The 22,508-nt window shown below is 42.0% G+C and overlaps 2 protein-coding genes across 2 annotated transcripts; both read left to right on the top strand.

Annotated features, from left to right (window-relative positions):
* The first annotated feature begins 667 nt into the window (after positions 1–667).
* Positions 668–1,651, top strand: LOC128869763 (uncharacterized). Its single transcript, XM_054112369.1, has one exon. It carries the CDS (start codon positions 668–670, stop codon positions 1,649–1,651), a length of 984 nt encoding a protein of 327 aa, XP_053968344.1.
* A 14,144-nt stretch (positions 1,652–15,795) lies between these two features.
* LOC128869762 (uncharacterized) lies at positions 15,796–16,779 on the top strand. The gene has a single exon (XM_054112368.1). It carries the CDS (start codon positions 15,796–15,798, stop codon positions 16,777–16,779), a length of 984 nt encoding a protein of 327 aa, XP_053968343.1.
* Positions 16,780–22,508: the final 5,729 nt, after the last annotated feature.

The raw sequence follows: 22,508 nt of genomic DNA, 5'->3' as shown, positions 1-22,508 counted from the left end.
ACGACTGGCGCGCTTTGTTAATCTCGGCCAAAATCGCGTAAGCGGTTATCGCGCCAATTAAGAAGAGAAATGCGCAAATGTAAAAGTTTAGATGGATTTAAAACATATGAAATTATTCAGCGGTTGCATCCATACATTTTTTGAAATCTATCAATATGGATCGACAGTCGCCATAAATGTTCTTTTAAAAAATAAAATTTGTTAATTTAATGGTAGCTGGAGTATTAAGATAAGGTCTCTATTAGTATAACTTTGTTCCCTTGGGGGAACCTGTTATCCCTATGGGGCGCGTCTCCAGGTGGTGGATAGGGGAACGCCTCCCAGATATGGAAGGTAGGAGAGTAGGTCTCCCGCGAACCACACAGGTCGAAGACGTAAACTTCGTTAAAAAAACTCCCTCAACCCAAGGTGTGATGCGACCCGTGTGAGGCTCGTACGGAGCCCTCCTGATATCAGGCCGCCTCAGGTTGTAACGGTGGCCTTGCCATGGTATGGGGCGCTGCCATGGTCGACCGGATATTTCCCCGCTATCCTCTTTGGTCAGCGCGCATGGCGACATGCGCAGCTCCCTCGGCGGGGCAGGTGACCGTACGAACCAGTTGAAATGAAAAAACAAAAAATTAAAAATTCGGATGACGGGAAAACAAACACGGAACAAACGGACAAAATGACGGGAAAACATACTGACGCATCGACAGCACGGACTGATAAAAAACCAAACATGCGGACAGACCTACAGGACAAGCAAACAGACAGACAGGAGGAAGTGACGGACGCACTTAAAAAACAGTCAGACAATTGGACAAGACGTACGCGCAAGGACGATTTGAGGATGACGGGGTCACCCTCAGAGGATGAGCTCTTGGCCTCCAGCCAAGAAACAGTTGAGGGCAAAGCTGTGGGCCACAGTACGCCAACAACTATAAATCAACCAACAACATCCGCTAAAGCCATGGGGCAAAAGCGTGGCAATAAAGGTCCCTCGAGGTATAAACTTTACCAGAGGTCTCTCGCTATCCTTGGCAGGATTCGCAAAAACGAGACCGAAGGTAAAGTTCATCCCAAAGATGAGACCGACAAGGCAAGATGTCAAAAGGTGGTTGATGAATACTTGGCATTCCAAGCCGCCAACAGGACAGATGCCAAAAAACGAAACCGCTCGCATGACGAAACTGGGAAGGTAACAAAGAAGCACAAGATATCGGATCAGGGTGCAGTTGCCTCCAAACCTATCAAGCGATTTAGTGAGGTGGCACGGGACCATCTCCAAATGGCATTGGTAGACGAAACCTCTAACCGCGGAAAACCAGTGCTTGACAAATGGTCAGAGATTGAGGCACGGTTGTCTCGCATAGGCGTTGACCATGTCATGGCGAACCCAGAGGGCCAAACACCAGGTTTCGACTCGGTGGAGGTAGTCCGCGGCTACCGTGCCATTAAATGCGATGACCAATTCTCACTGCATTTCTTGACAAACGTGATTGGTAAATTCCAGAACAGCTGGAAAGGCTTGAAACTCAAGCTAATTCCGGCTAGCGAGACTCCACGAAGGCCGAGGGCTCGCATCTGGGTACCAAACATGGAGTTTGATGCCAATCAACTAATCCCCTACCTTCAGGCGCATAATCGCTCGGTGCCGATGACCGATTAGTCGATCATCAAAGCGGAGGCTCCGCAAAGGCACAGCAGGTCATTCCTCCTTCTAATTACAGAAGAGAGTCTGGAACAACTGGAGAAAATGGGAAACAAACTTCAGTTTGGGATCAGGAAGACCCAGCTGAAGATATTCCGTTCTGCAAACCCGGAAGAGGAGCAGGATGAGGTCGATGGTGCCAACGAACTGCTGACTGGCATGCAGCTAGATGACACCGAGTCCGAAAAAGGAAACCAGTAAACATGGGTTTAAAAGTTGTCCAAATCAATCTGCAGCATTCACGGTGTGCAACGGACAACCTAACCGTTCTCCTGGCGGAGGAGGACGTGGACATCGCACTAATTCAGGAACCCTGGGTACGGAGCACCGAGGTGAAAGGGTTCACTGGGAAAACCTACAATATCTACTATAAACGGATAGAAGGTAATCCCAGAACATGTATTGTAGCTAAAAAACATTTAAACACATTTTTAATTCCATTGTATAGTTCACAGGATGTGACGGCTGTTGAGGTGGAAGCCACTGACGGAGTCAGAATTACGCTGGCCTCTATATACATGGCACATGAAAGACCAGCACCACCTGATTAGGCTTGTAAACTTGTGCAGGAAAACCCGAACAAAACCCTGCTTCTCGGATGCGATGCCAATGCAAGGCATGCTCTTTGGGGAAGCTCCGAAACAAACGACCGAGGTGAGTCTCTTTATGATTTCATAATTAACACTAACTTGTCGGTATGTAACAGGGGTAACACTCCCACTTTCCCCTTTCCAAGTACGGAGTACTTCAGGGGATGGGAGGAAGTGATCGATGTTACCCTAATGTCTGAAAACAGCTCAGTAAGGTTAGACAATTGGAGGGTCTCTGATAAAAGGTCTTTTTCGGATCACAGCTGGATCCTGTACGATCTGGATCTTAATGTTGATCCGCCCTTACCGTATAGAAATCCACTAAGAACCAACTGAAAAAGGTTCAGAAACATAGTCAATAAAAGGATAGGAGAGATTCCCATCCACAAAATCACTCTCACCGAAAACCTTGAGAGTAGGGTCACAACACTGGAGAAGGCATTTAGTAGGGCCTACAAAACGTCCTGCCCCATATAATTTAGTAAAAAATCCCATCCCCCTTGGTGGAGCAGTGAGCTCTCAAAACTAAGGGAAAAATCTAGATCAACGTTTAACCTCAGCTACTCGACAGGAAATTGGCAATTGTACAAAGAGAGTCGGAGACAGTACAAGAAGGCAATTAGGGCCGCCAAGAAAGAGAGCTGGAGCGAATTCTGTTCGTCAATCGAACAGAAAGATCATTCAATGGCTTCTTGGGTCAAGAAGCCTGATGGTACTTGGACAGCTACGACAGAGGAATCGCTAGAACTTCTGCTAAACATGCATTTCCCGGGGTGCAGCGTCCACGAAAGTGGGAGGGGAAGTATCAGGCGGAGCCAATATAATCCACAGCACCTTGCAAAAGAAATAATTACAAAGGAGAAAGTTGCATGGGCAATTAAATCTTTTTCACCTTTTAAATCTCCGGGGCCAGATGGGATCATCCCAAAGATGTTACAGGAAACCTTGGACTGTATCCTACCGTGGCTAGAGGAAATTTTCAAAACGTGTTTAAACCTAGGTCATATTCCAGATAGTTGGAAACTAGTGAAGGTCGTCTTCATTCCAAAAATAGGCAGGAGGGGACATGAATCAGCGAAGGACTATAGGCCAATCAGTCTCTCCTCTTTCCTGTTAAAAGCCTTTCAAAGACTTTTGGATATATATCTTAGAAGCTCTTTGGAGAGCTCTGGTATATCTACTGCACAACATGCGTACCTTAAAGGCAAATCAACGGAGACAGCGCTTCACGAGGTAATCCGAACAATAGAGGGCTCTCTAGAGAACAAACATTATACCATGGCGGCATTCTTGGATATAGAAGGCGCCTTTAACAATGTTAGTACAGATGCGATCCAACGGGCGTTGATAGACTTAGAGGTGGACAATTGCATCAGTAATTGGGTCATCTCTATGCTAGAAGCCAGGATCATCAAAGCTAATATGGGTAATATCAGTATAACCAAGAAGGTCCACAGAGGCACCCCACAGGGGGAGTACTGTCTCCACTTCTCTGGTTATGCGTTATTAGCAAAGTCTTAATAAAACTTAATAGAGGTGGGGTAAAAGCGGTGGCGTACGCTGATGATGTGGTGTTAATGGCGTCAGGACTGTATCCTAATACGATCAGTGGGATCATTCAAAGGGCATTAGGCGAGCTTAACTCTTGGGCCACAGGCTGTGACCTAGGTTTAAGCCCACGTAAAACAGAGCTTATGCTTTTCACCACCAGATATAAGGTACCACCTTTTCCCTACCAAATATTAACGGACAAACTCTCTCACTATCACCCAGAGCAAAGTACTTAGGGGTAATTCTGGACTTCAAACTAAGCTGGAAATTAAATGTTGAAGAACGAGTAAGGAAGGCAGAAATTGCTTTATATGCCTGTAAACGTATGCTTGGAAGAAGATGGGGTCTTCAACCTAAGCATACATTATGGCTGTATAAGACGGTTATACGACCTATTCTATCGTATGGTTCGGTAGTTTGGTGGAAGGCTCTAGGGAGAGAGTACAATACCAAACTACTCGGCAGAATACAAAGATCAGCATGTGCAATAACGGTCGGTGCAATCAGATCATGTCCTAGAGAGGCTCTCAATGCACTGACACACGTTATTCCAATAGACCTACATATTAAGAAGACGGCAACCATGAGTGCATTTAGGTTAAACGAAGCGGGTCGCTGGAGAGAAAAAACTTATGGTCATGCTAGTCTATTGTTGCGACAAACTCAGTTAATCTCGGTGAGAACTGACTACATCGTCCTGACGGTAACTTTCAATAGGAATTTTGCCACTCTCTTTCCAATTAAGGAAGAATGGAATAAGGGATTCTCTCTAAACAACTTCGACACTACAGTCTATACGGATGGAAGTAAAATGGGCTGCGGTGTTGGAGCTGGTATATATTCTCACAAACTTAAAATTGAGAAATCTGTGCGTCTCCCTAATACCAGCAGCGTCTTCCAGGCGGAAGTACTGGCGATTGGGGAAGCTTGTAGGCTACTAATCGCAGATTTCTCTTTTAAGGGTAATATCGCTATTCTTTCAGATAGCCAAGCTGCAATCCAGGCACTGGGTTCGGCCACAACAACCTCCAAAGTGGTGGAACAAAGTAGGAATAGCCTCACCATCTTGAGTGAAAACCATAAAGTTACCTTAATCGGGGTCCCGGGACATTGGAACATTGAAGGTAACGAAAAAGCAGATGAACTGGCAAGAGGGGGATCTGCCATGAATAACGCTCTTGCAGAATCGGTACTCACACCATTAGGTGCAGTCAAGAGCACAATTTCCCAAAAATACCTCCGAGTCGCTGACTGTAGGTGGAATGTCCAGACGAAATGCAAAATTAGCAGAACGTTATGGCCCACCAACAACCTCAAGCAATCGTCGGCATTAATAAGATTGAAACGACGGGACGCCTGGAGACTAACGGCAGTCATAACTGGCTTTTGGTCTATTCAAGAAGCCAAAATGGGTATCCCTCACAATACATACTGTCACAGTTGTAAACAACCGGAGAAAAAGAAGACAATCTTCCATTTCCTCTGTGAATGCCCTGCCCTATGGAAGGACAGAATGTTAACCCTGGGCCAACCGCTGTTCGAGAATCTCGAACAACTATCTGGCTTAGACGTTAACAACCTAATAAGGTTCCTAAACCGCACATACTGGATATAGTTATGCTGTAAAAAACCGTTAAACAAGTTGGCAACGAGGATGTGGCAACAAAATGGCGCGGAAGCGCTAGTTGGATTCTGGAAGAACCACCACTTTAACCAACCAACCAACCAATAACTTTGTTCATGGGTTTGCGTAATTTTTTTGTGGTGAAAGTCTAAAACCAAGAAAAGAAATCGCGAAATCGCGAAAGCCGATGAGCAAAATGTAAAAAATAAATCCTCCTGTATGTATATATACTCGAAAAAGTTATGCTAACACTTTTTTCATGCATTTAGGTAGACAATTTTATATGGCCAAACGTACGTTTACGAGATAAATGCCTAAATGCAGGTATTACTAAAATAGCGCTCTCGGGGATTTCTGTTACAATACTTCTGTAAATTTCATGCTCCAAGTGTTCGAGCATTGGTATAGCGCTGAAGACAAATGCTCAGGATATAATACAAAAATGCATATTTACGTGATTTCACATAGTAATATAATCATTGTTAAAAGAGAACAAGTTTGTATTAGGTAATAATTAAATAATGCAACCTTATGTGCTGCTTTGACCAGTGGAAAAACCAAAATAAGTAATTATATTTGTATGTGTGTTTAAAAGAGTTGGATTATTTTGTGAGTGTAAGCAGTTTCAAAGCCAAAGAGTAGTTGCAACATTAAAAAGTACCTGAAACACATTTTCATTTAACAACTAAAATAGCAAATATGAGCAAAATATGTACTTTCTTCAATTTTCTTCTGTTGCCAAATTTCTGAAAAACGTCAATTCACCGCGATGCGATACAGAAACAAAAAGACAGCGACAGCGCGCAGAGGGTTTTGAGCAATAATATAAATTTGTATCAAACAACGCATTAAATAGTCATTTCAGTATACTTTTGGTGTTTACTTATTCAAGTAAATGCATGTATTAGTTTTTCTTTAAGAAATTTCTCTAAAATTTTTTTTTATGATTTCTAAAGATTACTTTATTTTTGCCAAAGAGCAACCTTGCGTACAGAAAATTGCGTTGTACTTAAAACTTCACCAATATAAACTTGGTCCTTATAAAGCACTTTCACCACAGTTTGTTTACTGGATATACTGAGGTCAACATAATCAGCTGTATCAAAACCATTTGGTGAATGGTCAACAATTTTAAAGTGTGTTTTTCATTGTTGGTTTTTTTTTTGGGAAAAAAAGTATAAAAATAAAATATATTGTGCGTAAAATAATAATCAGTGAAAATAAAAAAACGGTGGTTTCGTTGTTGTTGTTAGCGATTGTAATGCACATTGTAAGTTTTTCATGTTTTCAGTTTACGAAAAGGCTTTGTGTTAGTTTAAGTTTAAAATTAACATTAATTTTATATTGTAAAAAAAGAATAAATACACATAGAGTGAATTTAAATCGAGTGTTCATTATTCGTTTCTAATTTTGATATGCCTAGCGAAGCAGGCAGAGGGTCCGCTAGTAATACAATATAATTTAAAGCTGCGATTCACCACCTAACGGGGGACCGTCCAGCTTATAATAAAAAATAAACTCTCTGCGATTCACCACCCACGGGACCCTCCAGAGAAGTATAAAGGAAAACATAATAAAAAATACTTTAAGAAAGGAAAAAAATACACCAAATTTAGTAAAACTTTAAAATAAAGAAATTAAAATTTCCAATTCAAATTTTTAAAACAAAAATTAAATAAATTTTCAATTTAATTTTTAAAAGCCAAAATTAAGTAAATTTTTAACAATGGCAAACCCCAATAATCTTGTCCGACCCCCTGTTCTTAACGCACCCCTACAACCAGGTGTTTCCAATTCCAACTCCAATTCATTTAACATGGACCAACTGACTAACTTAGTGACAGGACTAGTGAACAATATTATAAGACAAGAAGGACGGAACTATTAGACCGTCCCGCTCACCGTATAACTCACCCGTTTGGGTTGTACCCAAAAAACTAGATGCATCAGGCAAAAAGAAATACAGGTTAGTAATAGATTACAGGAAATTAAATACATTGACTATAGCCGACAAATACCCAATCCCAGAAATTAACGAAGTCATCTCACAACTAGGAAATAACAAATATTTTTCCGTTCTTGACCTGAAAAGTGGCTTCCATCAGATTCCATTAAAGGAATCCGACATTGAGAAGACAGCCTTTTCAATTAATAACGGAAAATATGAATTTACTAGACTCCCATTCGGTCTAAGGAAGGCACCCGCTATTTTTCAGTGAGCTTTAGACGACATTTTGAAGGAACATATCGGTAAAACATGTTATGTCTATATAGACGACATAATAGTGTTTGGCATAGACGAACAGAGCCACCTCAAAAAAGTCGAAAAAATTTTTCTCACGCTAGAAAAAGCGAATATGAAAGTCCAATTGGACAAGTGTGAGTTTTTTCGAAAGGAAGTCGAATTTTTAGGATTCATCATATCCCCGCAAGGTATAAAAATCGATCCGGTCAAAGTAAGTGCAATTCGAAATTTTCCACGCCCAAAAACATTGAAAGACCTTAGATCTTTCCTCGGACTATCAGGCTATTATCGGCGCTTTATCAGAGATTATGCCAATCTAGCAAAACCTCTGACCTCGTTTTTGAGAGGGGAAGATGGACGAGTGTCCAAAAATGCCTCCAGCAAAAAGCTAGTTGCGTTCAATAGTCTCGCCCTAACTGCATTCAGGAATATAAAAACAGTGTTAACTTCAGAAGAAGTTATTTTATCATACCCCAATTTCAAAGAGGAATTTCACCTTACGACAGATGCATCAAACTACGCTCTAGGTGCTGTCCCCGAACAATCAGGAAATCCAATTACCTTCATATCCCGATGACTCAATAAGACAGAGGAAAGTTATGCCTCGAATGAAAAAGAAATGTTGGCAATAATTTGGGCCCTTACTTCACTGAGGAACTATTTATACGGATCCGCTAAAGTTGTAATTTTCACAGATCACCAACCGCTCACCTTTGCATTAAGCAACAAAAACCATAATGGAAAAATGAAAAGGTGGAAGTGCATCCTCGAAGAATACAACTACGAGATGAAGTATAAACCCGGAAAAATCAACGTCGTAGCAGACGCACATTAATACCCACAAACGGACATTAATACTATTACAACTACAGACCATAGCGACGAAAGTTCCTCACACCTCCTTATTCCGGCCACTGAAGCCCCCATAAACGCTTTTAAAAACCAATTGTTCTTAATGATTGGCAACACCGATAGCTACTCATTCCAGTTACAATTTCCTAGTTTCCACAGGCATACTGTTACAAAATCAAACTATTCTAACCAGGCCATCATAGACATATTTAAACGCTACCTATACGACTATACACCACAGAAAGACTGATGGGTAAAATCCAAGAAATATTCCCACTCCATTTCAACATCATAAAAATTCGCTACACACAAATTCTTCTCCAGGATATCACATCAGAAACCGAACAAGAACAAATTATAATACAAGAGCATCGGCGAGCTCATAGAAACAGTCGCGAAAACAAAACGCAAATTCTACGAAAATTCTATTTCCCAACATTCAGACTAATTCATCTTATCGACCTGAAAAAATACGAACAATTTCTGACGGAAACCTACGACGAAATAACTTGCCAAATCCTCAAAGACAACCTCCTATATCCCGTCCTAAAACATGAAACAATCCAAACTTTCGAAATCCTTAATACCCTAAAACCTATTAACGACATTAAAAGGAAAAAATCAATTGATATAATATATTAGGAACGGCATGTAAATTAATAGACGGATCTTCTGATCACGAAGACTTAAATATAATAACTAATAATTTGAATAATCTAAATGAAAACAATGCCAAACAAGTAGTAATAAACAATGCACTTGAAAAACGTATGAATAATATAACTGACATAGTAAATAAGATGTTGAACACCATCAGAAAAGATGATAGTATTGTAATGGAAACTATAGTAAATTTGCAAAACAAAGTTAGATTAATAAAAGAAGAATTAATTAATATAGGATACGCCATTCCATGGCAAAGAGCGATATAATTAACTCTGTATTACTAAGTAAAGAAGAAATCGAATTTTCAATTAGCAAACTAAAAAGGGAAAATGTTCATTTACGAGTGCCGAAGATGCACTAAGATTAGCAAAAATAAAAGTTTTGAGTAAAGATATGAAAATCAATTATATTATTAAAATACCCCTAACATTAAGTGAAACATTCAAAGAAATAATTGTAAGACCTGTTAAGAAAATGAATAATATTATAATTGAAACAAAATACAAAGAAATTCTAAAAGGAAAAGATAAATTATATGGTATCAAAAATAAATGTGAAACTTACAATGATTTAATGATTTGCAAAGAAGCAGATGTCATAGATATTGGTAATGATTTATGTGTATCTACAATAGAATAATAAATAGCTTAAATTATACGTGTAATACCACCAATGACCACCACATACCAACAATAGAAAAAATAAACAAAGGCGTAATTCTACTCAATAAATTCAGCGGTAAAATAGAAGCCGATAAAATGGCACAGGAGATAAACGGGACACATGTTGTAATATTTTACAACGCTACCATTAGAATCAACAACAAAGAATATAGCAATATTGAAGAAATGCCAATTACGTCTATGCCAGCAATATTACAGCCAAGTCCATTAAAGAAGGACCATATTGAGATACTTTCGCTCGAGTCCCTAAAGGACTTACATATAAACAACACACATAGAATAAATTCTCGCAAAAAGGCAACACTATCCATCGGAGGCTTAATATCCATAACATCCGTGATAACCATTGCGCTTTTCATTTTGCTAAAGAAAAAATCAATAAAGATACAATACATCGAGAAAGAAGTATCAAAGCCTAAAGCAGGAAGCCCGTCACAAGAAAGTAATGACATTCCAACATACCTAAATGACTTACCCTTCTATTAATGATCGAGGACAATCATACTTAAGAGGGAAGGAGTTAACACCACACCTTACAACACCTCGAATTGGACAATAACCCCATGGGTTAGTGGCACCGATAATACATTCGATGAATTCGTTATAACCGCTGACGCTGCATCAGCATTCCACGAACATTTACATCAAATTAGTAAATGTATCGATCAGCAACAATAATGAGTCAACAACAGTCAGCATATTGACGGTCGAAATAGGTGTAATGTAGAAGTAAGAAACATAATGTAATTAATCTTACGTTGAGCTTAAACGAATAAAGACAAATGAATCGGACAATAGTCCGATTGTCCTTTTTAAAAATTAAAATCAAAATGTAAAACATTAACTGGCGCCCGAGCAGGGACCGGTTAAAAGTTCGCGTATCGGTAGTGAGTGGAAAAAAAAATAATAACGCCTGTAAGAAAAAAAAAACAGCCGAAGTATCAACGTGCGAAATTCTTAAAATTAATAAGTGACGATAAAACGCCTGTGAGAAAAAATAAAATAAAAAAACAGCCGAAAATCAACGCGCGGACACTCACAAAAGGAAATTCACATCACGCATATAAAGTGGAATAGGTTGAAACAAGGACATTGGTCTGCATGCAAAAGAAGTGGAATAATCCCAAAGGACTTCCATACCACGCATGCGAAGTAGGAATACCCCCAAGGAACGTAAACAAAAGAGCCGGTCCAGAAGACAGCAGCGTTAGTTTCCTGTAGGACAGAAACGCACTCCTCTTCAAAGTGTGTTTGGTGGTACCACGAGTAGCTGCAGTAAAAGGGAAATTATACCGCAAAACCAGGAGGAGTTAAGTTATTTTAAGTATATAAATTAAGAAAATATTTACCAAATGGTGAAAAAGTGTAAAAAATTTATTTGAACAAACTAATAAAGGAAAATTTAAACCAAGAAGGTTATTAAGCTCACCAAAATAGTGAACAAATTCAAACATTAAATTTTAAACAAGGATAACATTAACTGCACATTTGACATTAAAATTTTGTGTAATAAAAAGTAAAAGTAAAAACTTATTTAGAAATATAGAATCATCGGAAATTGTGCAACCAAAAATATTGGTTAAATATCTAAAAGGAAAAAAAAGAAAAAAAAAAACGCTTATATATATAACGAGATTTTTTTCTTCTCTCATCAACTAATAATACTTACAAACATAATATCGGGCTAGTACAGCCAATCTTATATATAAAAATGGAGACGTTTTTTTGTGTTCGTTGGTCGCCGATTCACGCCTAAACGCTTTCACCGATTTCAATCAAACTTTCACAGATCATTGGTATTGGTCCATAGATGGTTTATGTGAAGTTTTAAAGAAATCGGTAAAAGTATGCGTGCGTTGTGTAAGTGTGAAAAATACTGTGACTGTATTATTCGTAACGCAATAGTTGTCCTCTCTTTTCTTTCCTTTTTATGCATGCGTGACACGGCATCAAAGCACACTGCTTTTTTTAAACTGGAAAAATATTTTCAGCTTCATTTGAACGTTTTATGATTTAGATAAAATAAAAATTCGTTAAATATATTTGATTCCATTAATGACCATAAGCCTGTATTTTTCGAAGTTCACAGTTTTTGGACGAATATTGAAACGTTTACTTAAATTAAATGTTAAATACATATATATAAATGCGCAAAAATGGGAGGATGGTTCCATGTGTAGAAGTCCACGCAAGTGGGGAAAGTTACTGATCGCCATTCACTTGGGAGTGGCCAGGACGATTCTTCTACATATGGTTCAAGCAGCTCACAACGGCCGGGATTAGCCCACGTATCCTCTGGGTAGCTTCCGAATACCCGTTCGGGAGTGAGCTAACGTGAGAAGGCGAAGCATTCCAGGATAGCTGGTTGTGCGCTGGGTTTGGGACCCGCCACTTAAACCCCCCCCCCCCAATGAAAAGAATTGCAAAGCCTCGGATGAGAACTGCCTTTACTGATGACGACCCCTGCAAACGAAATAAGGAATATGATTTGAAGACATGCACCTGGAATGTCCGGTCCCTTAATGGGGAAGGTGCCTCTGCCCGGCTGGTTGATGTCCTCGTGAGAGTAAAGGCTGAAATCACTGCCATCCAAGAGATGCGATGGACGGGGCAAGGTAAGAAAACCATAGGACCTTGCGACGTCTACTACAGCTGCCATGTAAAGGAGCGCAAATTCGGTGTCGGATTTGTTGTGGGAGAGAGACTTCGTCGCCAAGTACTGTCGTTCACTCCGGTGGACGAGCGTCTCGCAATAATCCGCATCAAAGCGCGATTTTTTAACATCTCGCTAATTTGCGCCCACGCCCCGATGGAAGAGAAGGACGATGCGACCAAAGATTCCTTCTATGAGCGTTTGGAACGTTCCTATGAGCGCCACGACATAAAAATCGTGCTTGGCGACTTCAACGCCAGGCTGGGCAAGGAGGGAATTTTTGGTCCCACAGTCGGAAAATTCAGCCTGCACAACGAAACATCCGGTAACGGACAGAAGCCGATCGACTTCGCCGGTGCCCGAAACATGTTAGTCTGCAGCACCAGATTCCAGCATGAAAAGATACACCAAGCTACCTGGCTGCCTCCTGATCGAAAAACGCGAAACCAAATCGATTATGTTGTGATAGATGGAAGACACGCTTCTAGTGTATTAGATGTACGTACGATCCGAGGACCCAACATCGACTCGGATCATTACCTTGTTGCAGCCAAACTACGCACACGCCTCTGTGCAGCAAAAAATGAACATCTACCTACGCAAAGAATGTTCGACATCGAAAAGCTGCAATCACAACAGACAGCCAGAAGATTCGCCACTCGACTCTCACTCCTGCTCTCGCAGAGCACTGCCCAACAAACCGGCATGCGCGAGCAATGGATCAACATTTCTCGTTCCCCACGTACCGCCGCCGAAGAAGAAATCGGATTCCGGCGAGCCCGAAAAAACAATTGGTACGACGAGGAATGTCATGCTGCCGCAGAAAGAAAGGATGCCGCCTATAGAGCCACGCTGCGATCGGGCGCAACGCGAGCCATGTGGGATCGCTACAGAGAGCTGAAAAAGGAAGAGATACGTATTATCCGACAGAAGAAACGAGAGGCCGAAATACGTGAGTGCGAGGAGCTTGAGATGCTGGCCAATAGGAACAACGCCCGAAAGTTCTACTAGAGGTTCGGCGGCGTACAGAAGGTTTTAAGACCGGGTCGTTTTCCTGTAAGAACAAAGACGGCGATCTGGTGACTGACGTACAGAGCAATCTTAAATTATGGAGGGAACACTTCTCGAACCTGTTAAACAGTGACAGCTGCGCATGTCATAGAGAATGTGAAGATCCCGATACCCCAATCGTTGACGACGGAATTGTCGTTCCGCTACCCGATCATGACGAGGTAAGAATAGCGATAACGCGGCTAAAGAACAACAAAGTCGCGGGCCCCGACGGACTGCCGGCTGAGCTATTCAAACATGGCGGCGAGGAGCTGGTAAGGTGCATGCATCAGCTCCTATGCAAAATATGGTCGGATGAAAGCATGCCTGCCTATTGGAATTTAAGTGTGCTCTGCCCAATCCATAAGAAGGGCGATCCTGCAATTTGTGCGAATTACCGCGAGATTAGTCTTCTAAATATCTTTATAAGGTTCCAGCGAGCGTATTGTGTGAAAGGCTGAAGCCCACCGTCAACCAACTGATTGGACCCTATCAGTGTGGCTTCAGACCTGGAAAGTCTACGATCGACCAAATATTCACAATACGCCAAATCTTGGAAAAGACTCATGAAAGGAGAATCGACACACACCATCTTTTCGTCGATTTCAAAGCGCCATTCGACAGTACGGAAAGGAGTTACTTGTATACCGCGATGTCCGAATTTGGTATCCCCACAAAACTAATACGGCTTGGCAAGATGACGTTGCTCAACACCAGCAGCGCCGTCAGAATTGGGAAGGACCTCTCCGAACCGTTTGATACCAAACGAGGTTTCAGACATGATGTTGGAGAGCATCGTACGAGCCGCAGAACTTAATCGCTCAGTCACAATATTTTATTAGAGCGTACAACTGTTGGCGTATGCCGATGATATCGATATCACCGGTCTTAACAACCGCGCTGTTAGTTCTGCCTTCTCCAAACTGGATAAAGAAGCAAAGCGAATGGGTCTGGTGGTGAACGAGGACAAAACGAAGTACCCCCTGTCTTCAAACAAACAGTCGGCGCACTCGCGTATCGGCACCCACGTCACTTTAGGCAGTTATAATTTCGAGGTTGTAAAAGACTTCGCTTATTTAGAAAACCCAATTTGGAATCTCTCTGGCCAACAAGTGCTACTTTGCTACGCTAAGTAGGCAACTGAGCAGTAAAGTCCTCTCTCGACGAACAAAATTAACACTCTACAAGGCTCTCATCATGCCCGTCCTAACGTATGGCGCAGAAGCGTGGACGATTTTTGGACCTTTGGCAACGGCGAATATCGTAGACGATGGAACGATGAGCTGTATGAGCTTTACGACGACATAAACATAGCGCACCGAATAAAGATCCAGCGGCTTCGTTGGCTGGGCCATGTCGTCCGAATGGATACAAACGCTCCGGCTTTGAAAGTATTCGATGCGGTACCAGCTGGTGGTAGCAGAGGAAGAGGAAGGCCTCCTCTGCGTTGGAAAGATCAGGTGGAGAAGGACTTGGCTTCACTTGGTGTGTCCAATTGGCGCGGGTTAGCACGAGAAAGAAACGACTGGCGCGCTTTGTTAATCTCGGCCAAAATCGCGTAAGCGGTTATCGCGCCAATTAAGAAGAGAAATGCGCAAATGTAAAAGTTTAGATGGATTTAAAACATATGAAATTATTCAGCGGTTGCATCCATACATTTTTTGAAATCTATCAATATGGATCGACAGTCGCCATAAATGTTCTTTTAAAAAATAAAATTTGTTAATTTAATGGTAGCTGGAGTATTAAGATAAGGTCTCTATTAGTATAACTTTGTTCCCTTGGGGGAACCTGTTATCCCTATGGGGCGCGTCTCCAGGTGGTGGATAGGGGAACGCCTCCCAGATATGGAAGGTAGGAGAGTAGGTCTCCCGCGAACCACACAGGTCGAAGACGTAAACTTCGTTAAAAAAACTCCCTCAACCCAAGGTGTGATGCGACCCGTGTGAGGCTCGTACGGAGCCCTCCTGATATCAGGCCGCCTCAGGTTGTAACGGTGGCCTTGCCATGGTATGGGGCGCTGCCATGGTCGACCGGATATTTCCCCACTATCCTCTTTGGTCAGCGCGCATGGCGACATGCGCAGCTCCCTCGGCGGGGCAGGTGACCGTACGAACCAGTTGAAATGAAAAAACAAAAAATTAAAAATTCGGATGACGGGAAAACAAACACGGAACAAACGGACAAAATGACGGGAAAACATACTGACGCATCGACAGCACGGACTGATAAAAAACCAAACATGCGGACAGACCTACAGGACAAGCATACAGACAGACAGGAGGAAGTGACGGACGCACTTAAAAAACAGTCAGACAATTGGACAAGACGTACGCGCAAGGACGATTTGAGGATGACGGGGTCACCCTCAGAGGATGAGCTCTTGGCCTCCAGCCAAGAAACAGTTGAGGGCAAAGCTGTGGGCCACAGTACGCCAACAACTATAAATCAACCAACAACATCCGCTAAAGCCATGGGGCAAAAGCGTGGCAATAAAGGTCCCTCGAGGTATAAACTTTACCAGAGGTCTCTCGCTATCCTTGGCAGGATTCGCAAAAACGAGACCGAAGGTAAAGTTCATCCCAAAGATGAGACCGACAAGGCAAGATGTCAAAAGGTGGTTGATGAATACTTGGCATTCCAAGCCGCCAACAGGACAGATGCCAAAAAACGAAACCGCTCGCATGACGAAACTGGGAAGGTAACAAAGAAGCACAAGATATCGGATCAGGGTGCAGTTGCCTCCAAACCTATCAAGCGATTTAGTGAGGTGGCACGGGACCATCTCCAAATGGCATTGGTAGACGAAACCTCTAACCGCGGAAAACCAGTGCTTGACAAATGGTCAGAGATTGAGGCACGGTTGTCTCGCATAGGCGTTGACCATGTCATGGCGAACCCAGAGGGCCAAACACCAGGTTTCGACTCGGTGGAGGTAGTCCGCGGCTACCGTGCCATTAAATGCGATGACCAATTCTCACTGCATTTCTTGACAAACGTGATTGGTAAATTCCAGAACAGCTGGAAAGGCTTGAAACTCAAGCTAATTCCGGCTAGCGAGACTCCACGAAGGCCGAGGGCTCGCATCTGGGTACCAAACATGGAGTTTGATGCCAATCAACTAATCCCCTACCTTCAGGCGCATAATCGCTCGGTGCCGATGACCGATTAGTCGATCATCAAAGCGGAGGCTCCGCAAAGGCACAGCAGGTCATTCCTCCTTCTAATTACAGAAGAGAGTCTGGAACCACTGGAGAAAGTGGGAAACAAACTTCAGTTTGGGATCAGGAAGACCCAGCTGAAGATATTCCGTTCTGCAAACCCGGAAGAGGAGCAGGATGAGGTCGATGGTGCCAACGAACTGCTGACTGGCATGCAGCTAGATGACACCGAGTCCGAAAAAGGAAACCAGTAAACATGGGTTTAAAGGTTGTCCAAATCAATCTGCAGCATTCACGGTGTGCAACGGACAACCTAACCGTTCTCCTGGCGGAGGAGGACGTGGACATCGCACTAATTCAGGAACCCTGGGTACGGAGCACCGAGGTGAAAGGGTTCACTGGGAAAACCTACAATATCTACTATAAACGGATAGAAGGTAATCCCAGAACATGTATTGTAGCTAAAAAACATTTAAACACATTTTTAATTCCATTGTATAGTTCACAGGATGTGACGGCTGTTGAGGTGGAAGCCACTGACGGAGTCAGAATTACGCTGGCCTCTATATACATGGCACATGAAAGACCAGCACCACCTGATTAGGCTTGTAAACTTGTGCAGGAAAACCCGAACAAAACCCTGCTTCTCGGATGCGATGCCAATGCAAGGCATGCTCTTTGGGGAAGCTCCGAAACAAACGACCGAGGTGAGTCTCTTTATGATTTCATAATTAACACTAACTTGTCGGTATGTAACAGGGGTAACACTCCCACTTTCCCCTTTCCAAGTACGGAGTACTTCAGAGGATGGGAGGAAGTGATCGATGTTACCCTAATGTCTGAAAACAGCTCAGTAAGGTTAGACAATTGGAGGGTCTCTGATAAAAGGTCTTTTTCGGATCACAGCTGGATCCTGTACGATCTGGATCTTAATGTTGATCCGCCCTTGCCGTATAGAAATCCACTAAGAACCAACTGAAAAAGGTTCAGAAACATGGTCAATAAAAGGATAGGAGAGATTCCCATCCACAAAATCACTCTCACCGAAAACCTTGAGAGTAGGGTCACAACACTGGAGAAGGCATTTAGTAGGGCCTACAAAACGTCCTGCCCCATAAAATTTAGTAAAAAATCCCATCCCCCTTGGTGGAGCAGTGAGCTCTCAAAACTAAGGGAAAAATCTAGATCAACGTTTAACCTCAGCTACTCGACAGGAAATTGGCAATTGTACAAAGAGAGTCGGAGACAGTACAAGAAGGCAATTAGGGCCGCCAAGAAAGAGAGCTGGAGCGAATTCTGTTCGTCAATCGAACAGAAAGATCATTCAATGGCTTCTTGGGTCAAGAAGCCTGATGGTACTTGGACAGCTACGACAGAGGAATCGCTAGAACTTCTGCTAAACACGCATTTCCCGGGGTGCAGCGTCCACGAAAGTGGGAGGGGAAGTATCAGGCGGAGCCAATATAATCCACAGCACCTTGCAAAAGAAATAATTACAAAGGAGAAAGTTGCATGGGCAATTAAATCTTTTTCACCTTTTAAATCTCCGGGGCCAGATGGGATCATCTCAAAGATGTTACAGGAAACCTTGGACTGTATCCTACCATGGCTAGAGGAAATTTTTAAAACGTGTTTAAACCTAGGTCATATTCCAGATAGTTGGAAACTAGTGAAGGTCGTCTTCATTCCAAAAATAGGCAGGAGGGGACATGAATCAGCGAAGGACTATAGGCCAATCAGTCTCTCCTCTTTCCTGTTAAAAGCCTTTCAAAGACTTTTGGATATATATCTTAGAAGCTCTTTGGAGAGCTCTGGTATATCTACTGCACAACATGCGTACCTTAAAGGCAAATCAACGGAGACAGCGCTTCACGAGGTAATCCGAACAATAGAGGGCTCTCTAGAGAACAAACATTATACCATGGCGGCATTCTTGGATATAGAAGGCGCCTTTAACAATGTTAGTACAGATGCGATCCAACGGGCGTTGATAGACTTAGAGGTGGACAATTGCATCAGTAATTGGGTCATCTCTATGCTAGAAACCAGGATCATCAAAGCTAATATGGGTAATATCAGTATAACCAAGAAGGTCCACAGAGGCACCCCACAGGGGGAGTACTGTCTCCACTTCTCTGGTTATGCGTTATTAGCAAAGTCTTAATAAAACTTAATAGAGGTGGGGTAAAAGCGGTGGCGTACGCTGATGATGTGGTGTTAATGGCGTCAGGACTGTATCCTAATACGATCAGTGGGATCATTCAAAGGGCATTAGGCGAGCTTAACTCTTGGGCCACAGGCTGTGACCTAGGTTTAAGCCCACGTAAAACAGAGCTTATGCTTTTCACCACCAGATATAAGGTACCACCTTTTCCCTACCAAATATTAACGGACAAACTCTCTCACTATCACCCAGAGCAAAGTACTTAGGGGTAATTCTGGACTTCAAACTAAGCTGGAAATTAAATGTTGAAGAACGAGTAAGGAAGGCAGAAATTGCTTTATATGCCTGTAAACGTATGCTTGGAAGAAGATGGGGTCTTCAACCTAAGCATACATTATGGCTGTATAAGACGGTTATACGACCTATTCTATCGTATGGTTAGGTAGTTTGGTGAAAGGCTCTAGGGAGAGAGTACAATACCAAACTACTCGGCAGAATACAAAGATCAGCATGTGCAATAACGGTCGGTGCAATCAGATCATGTCCTAGAGAGGCTCTCAATGCACTGACACACGTTATTCCAATAGACCTACATATTAAGAAGACGGCAACCATGAGTGCATTTAGGTTAAACGAAGCGGGTCGCTGGAGAGAAAAAACTTATGGTCATGCTAGTCTATTGTTGCGACAAACTCAGTTAATCTCGGTGAGAACTGACTACATCGTCCTGACGGTAACTTTCAATAGGAATTTTGCCACTCTCTTTCCAATTAAGGAAGAATGGAATAAGGGATTCTCTCTAAACAACTTCGACACTACAGTCTATACGGATGGAAGTAAAATGGGCTGCGGTGTTGGAGCTGGTATATATTCTCACAAACTTAAAATTGAGAAATCTGTGCGTCTCCCTAATACCAGCAGCGTCTTCCAGGCGGAAGTACTGGCGATTGGGGAAGCTTGTAGGCTACTAATCGCAGATTTCTCTTTTAAGGGTAATATCGCTATTCTTTCAGATAGCCAAGCTGCAATCCAGGCACTGGGTTCGGCCACAACAACCTCCAAAGTGGTGGAACAAAGTAGGAATAGCCTCACCATCTTGAGTGAAAACCATAAAGTTACCTTAATCGGGGTCCCGGGACATTGGAACATTGAAGGTAACGAAAAAGCAGATGAACTGGCAAGAGGGGGATCTGCCATGAATAACGCTCTTGCAGAATCGGTACTCACACCATTAGGTGCAGTCAAGAGCACAATTTCCCAAAAATACCTCCGAGTCGCTGACTGTAGGTGGAAAGTCCAGACGAAATGCAAAATTAGCAGAACGTTATGGCCCACCAACAACCTCAAGCAGTCGTCGGCATTAATAAGATTGAAACGACGGGACGCCTGGAGACTAACGGCAGTCATAACTGGCTTTTGGTCTATTCAAGAAGCCAAAATGGGTATCCCTCACAATACATACTGTCACAGTTGTAAACAACCGGAGAAAAAGAAGACAATCTTCCATTTCCTCTGTGAATGCCCTGCCCTATGGAAGGACAGAATGTTAACCCTGGGCCAACCGCTGTTCGAAAATCTCGAACAACTATCTGGCTTAGACGTTAACAACCTAATAAGGTTCCTTAACCGCACAGACTGGATATAGTTATGCTGTAAAAAACCGTTAAACAAGTTGGCAACGAGGATGTGGCAACAAAATGGCGCGGAAGCGCTAGTTGGATTCTGGAAGAATCACCACTTTAACCCACCAACCAACCAATAACTTTGTTCATGGGTTTGCGTAAGTTTTTTGTGGTGAAAGTTTTTTTTTGTTTTTTTTTTTTTTTTGCCTCCTTTATTAATTACACCTGTCGTATGACACTAAATAATTCTTTCTGCAGCTTGGATTTTATAACATTAATCATTATCAATATTACATTTGGGTTAAGTTTTTGTGTGAGTTTACAAGTGTAGGTATGTACATAGCTTTAAATTATTCTAGTTATCAGCTGAGTTGGGGTTGGTCGTTTGAGCCGCCTAGAGTTTGCCCTTTCGGCTGTTGGGAGTTGTCGCATGTCATTATTGGAATGGTTCATTAAACGGACAATATGATTTGTGCTGCGTTTGCGGATGATTTCTGCTACTGTTTCGATGTTGAGATCGCGATGAATGTCTTCGTTTGGGATGTACCAAGGTGCATTGGTTATACATAGTTCTGAGTATTTTTGATTGTAGTCGTTGAATAATGTTAATGTTACTTTTGCTTGCAGTACCCCAGATTTCTATGCCGTATGCCCAGATTGGCACAATCACAGTTTTGTATATAAGTATTTTATTCAGCAATGACAGTTTCGAGCGGCTGCCAAGTAGCCAATATAGTTGTCGGAATCTGTTTTTTACCTCATTTCTTTTCATCGTAATATGTTCTTTCCAGAGAAGTTTGGAGTCAATAGTCATTCCAAGGTATCTTGCTTTGGTGTCTATTGGGATTTGTGAGTGGTTTATTGTCAGATTCTTGTGTCTTACTTTCTTGTTGGAATAAACTACATGAATTGTTTTGCCACTATTGATTTGTATACCCCAAGCATTAAACCATGTTAGTGTTTTGTCCAAAATTTGTTGTAACTTGTTTGTTGCTGCTTCTAAGGTTTTATGAGTTGCCAATAGGACAGTGTCATCTGCAAAAGTTGCTATCATGTCGATACTTGCAGGCAGGGGAATATCAGCTGTGTACAGCACATATAGTACAGGCCCTAGTACACTGCCCTGAGGTACACCGGCTTCCATGAGTTGAATATCGAGTATTTGTCTCTATATTTCACATAAAAGAATCTGTTTGCTAAATAGCTTTTCATTAACAAATAGTAGTCGAGTGGAAGATACTGTTTAAGTTTAAATATTAAACCCTTGTGCCACACGCTGTCGAAAGCTTTCGCTACATCAAGATACACAGCAACTCATGTATTTCTTTTGTCAATTTCTGATAATATTTTATTTGTTACTCTATGTACCTGTTCTATTGTTGAGTGTTTTCTACGAAATCCAAATTGGTGTGAGGGAAGTAAGTTTCGCGCCTGTAGTATGGGGTCAAGGCGGTCAAGTATAAGCTTCTCAACAAGTTTAGATAATAATGGTAATAAACTAATTGGTCTGTATGAAGAAGCTTCAGAGGCATCTTTATTAGGTTTGGGTATTGCGATGATTTCAGCAACCTTCCAAGGCAGTGGAAAATACTTCATTCGTAATGCTGAGTTAAATACATTTCTTAAGTACAGAGTTGCTTTGTCAGGTAACTCCTTTAGAATCCTTCCTGTGATTCCGTCATATCCTGGGGATTTATTTACGTCAATTTTTGTCTCAATTGCTATACGAATTTCTTTTGAAGTTATTTTCTTGATTGGTATATTTATGTTATTTGTGAGGTGGGCATGAAATTCAGAATTGTCAATGTCTTGGTTGTTATGTTGATTTGTAAATGTTTTTTTAAAATGATCAGCGAGTAGTTTTGCTTTTTCTTTTGGTGTTTTCGCCCAAGAATTTGTACTTGTCCTTAGAGGGGGTTGGTGCATAACTGCGTTTTCGATTTTTTTGCAGGCC

Source organism: Anastrepha ludens, chromosome X (genome assembly GCF_028408465.1).
Source record: "Anastrepha ludens isolate Willacy chromosome X, idAnaLude1.1, whole genome shotgun sequence".
NCBI lineage: Eukaryota > Metazoa > Arthropoda > Insecta > Diptera > Tephritidae > Anastrepha > Anastrepha ludens.
This window is presented reverse-complemented; position numbering and strand designations above follow the sequence as displayed.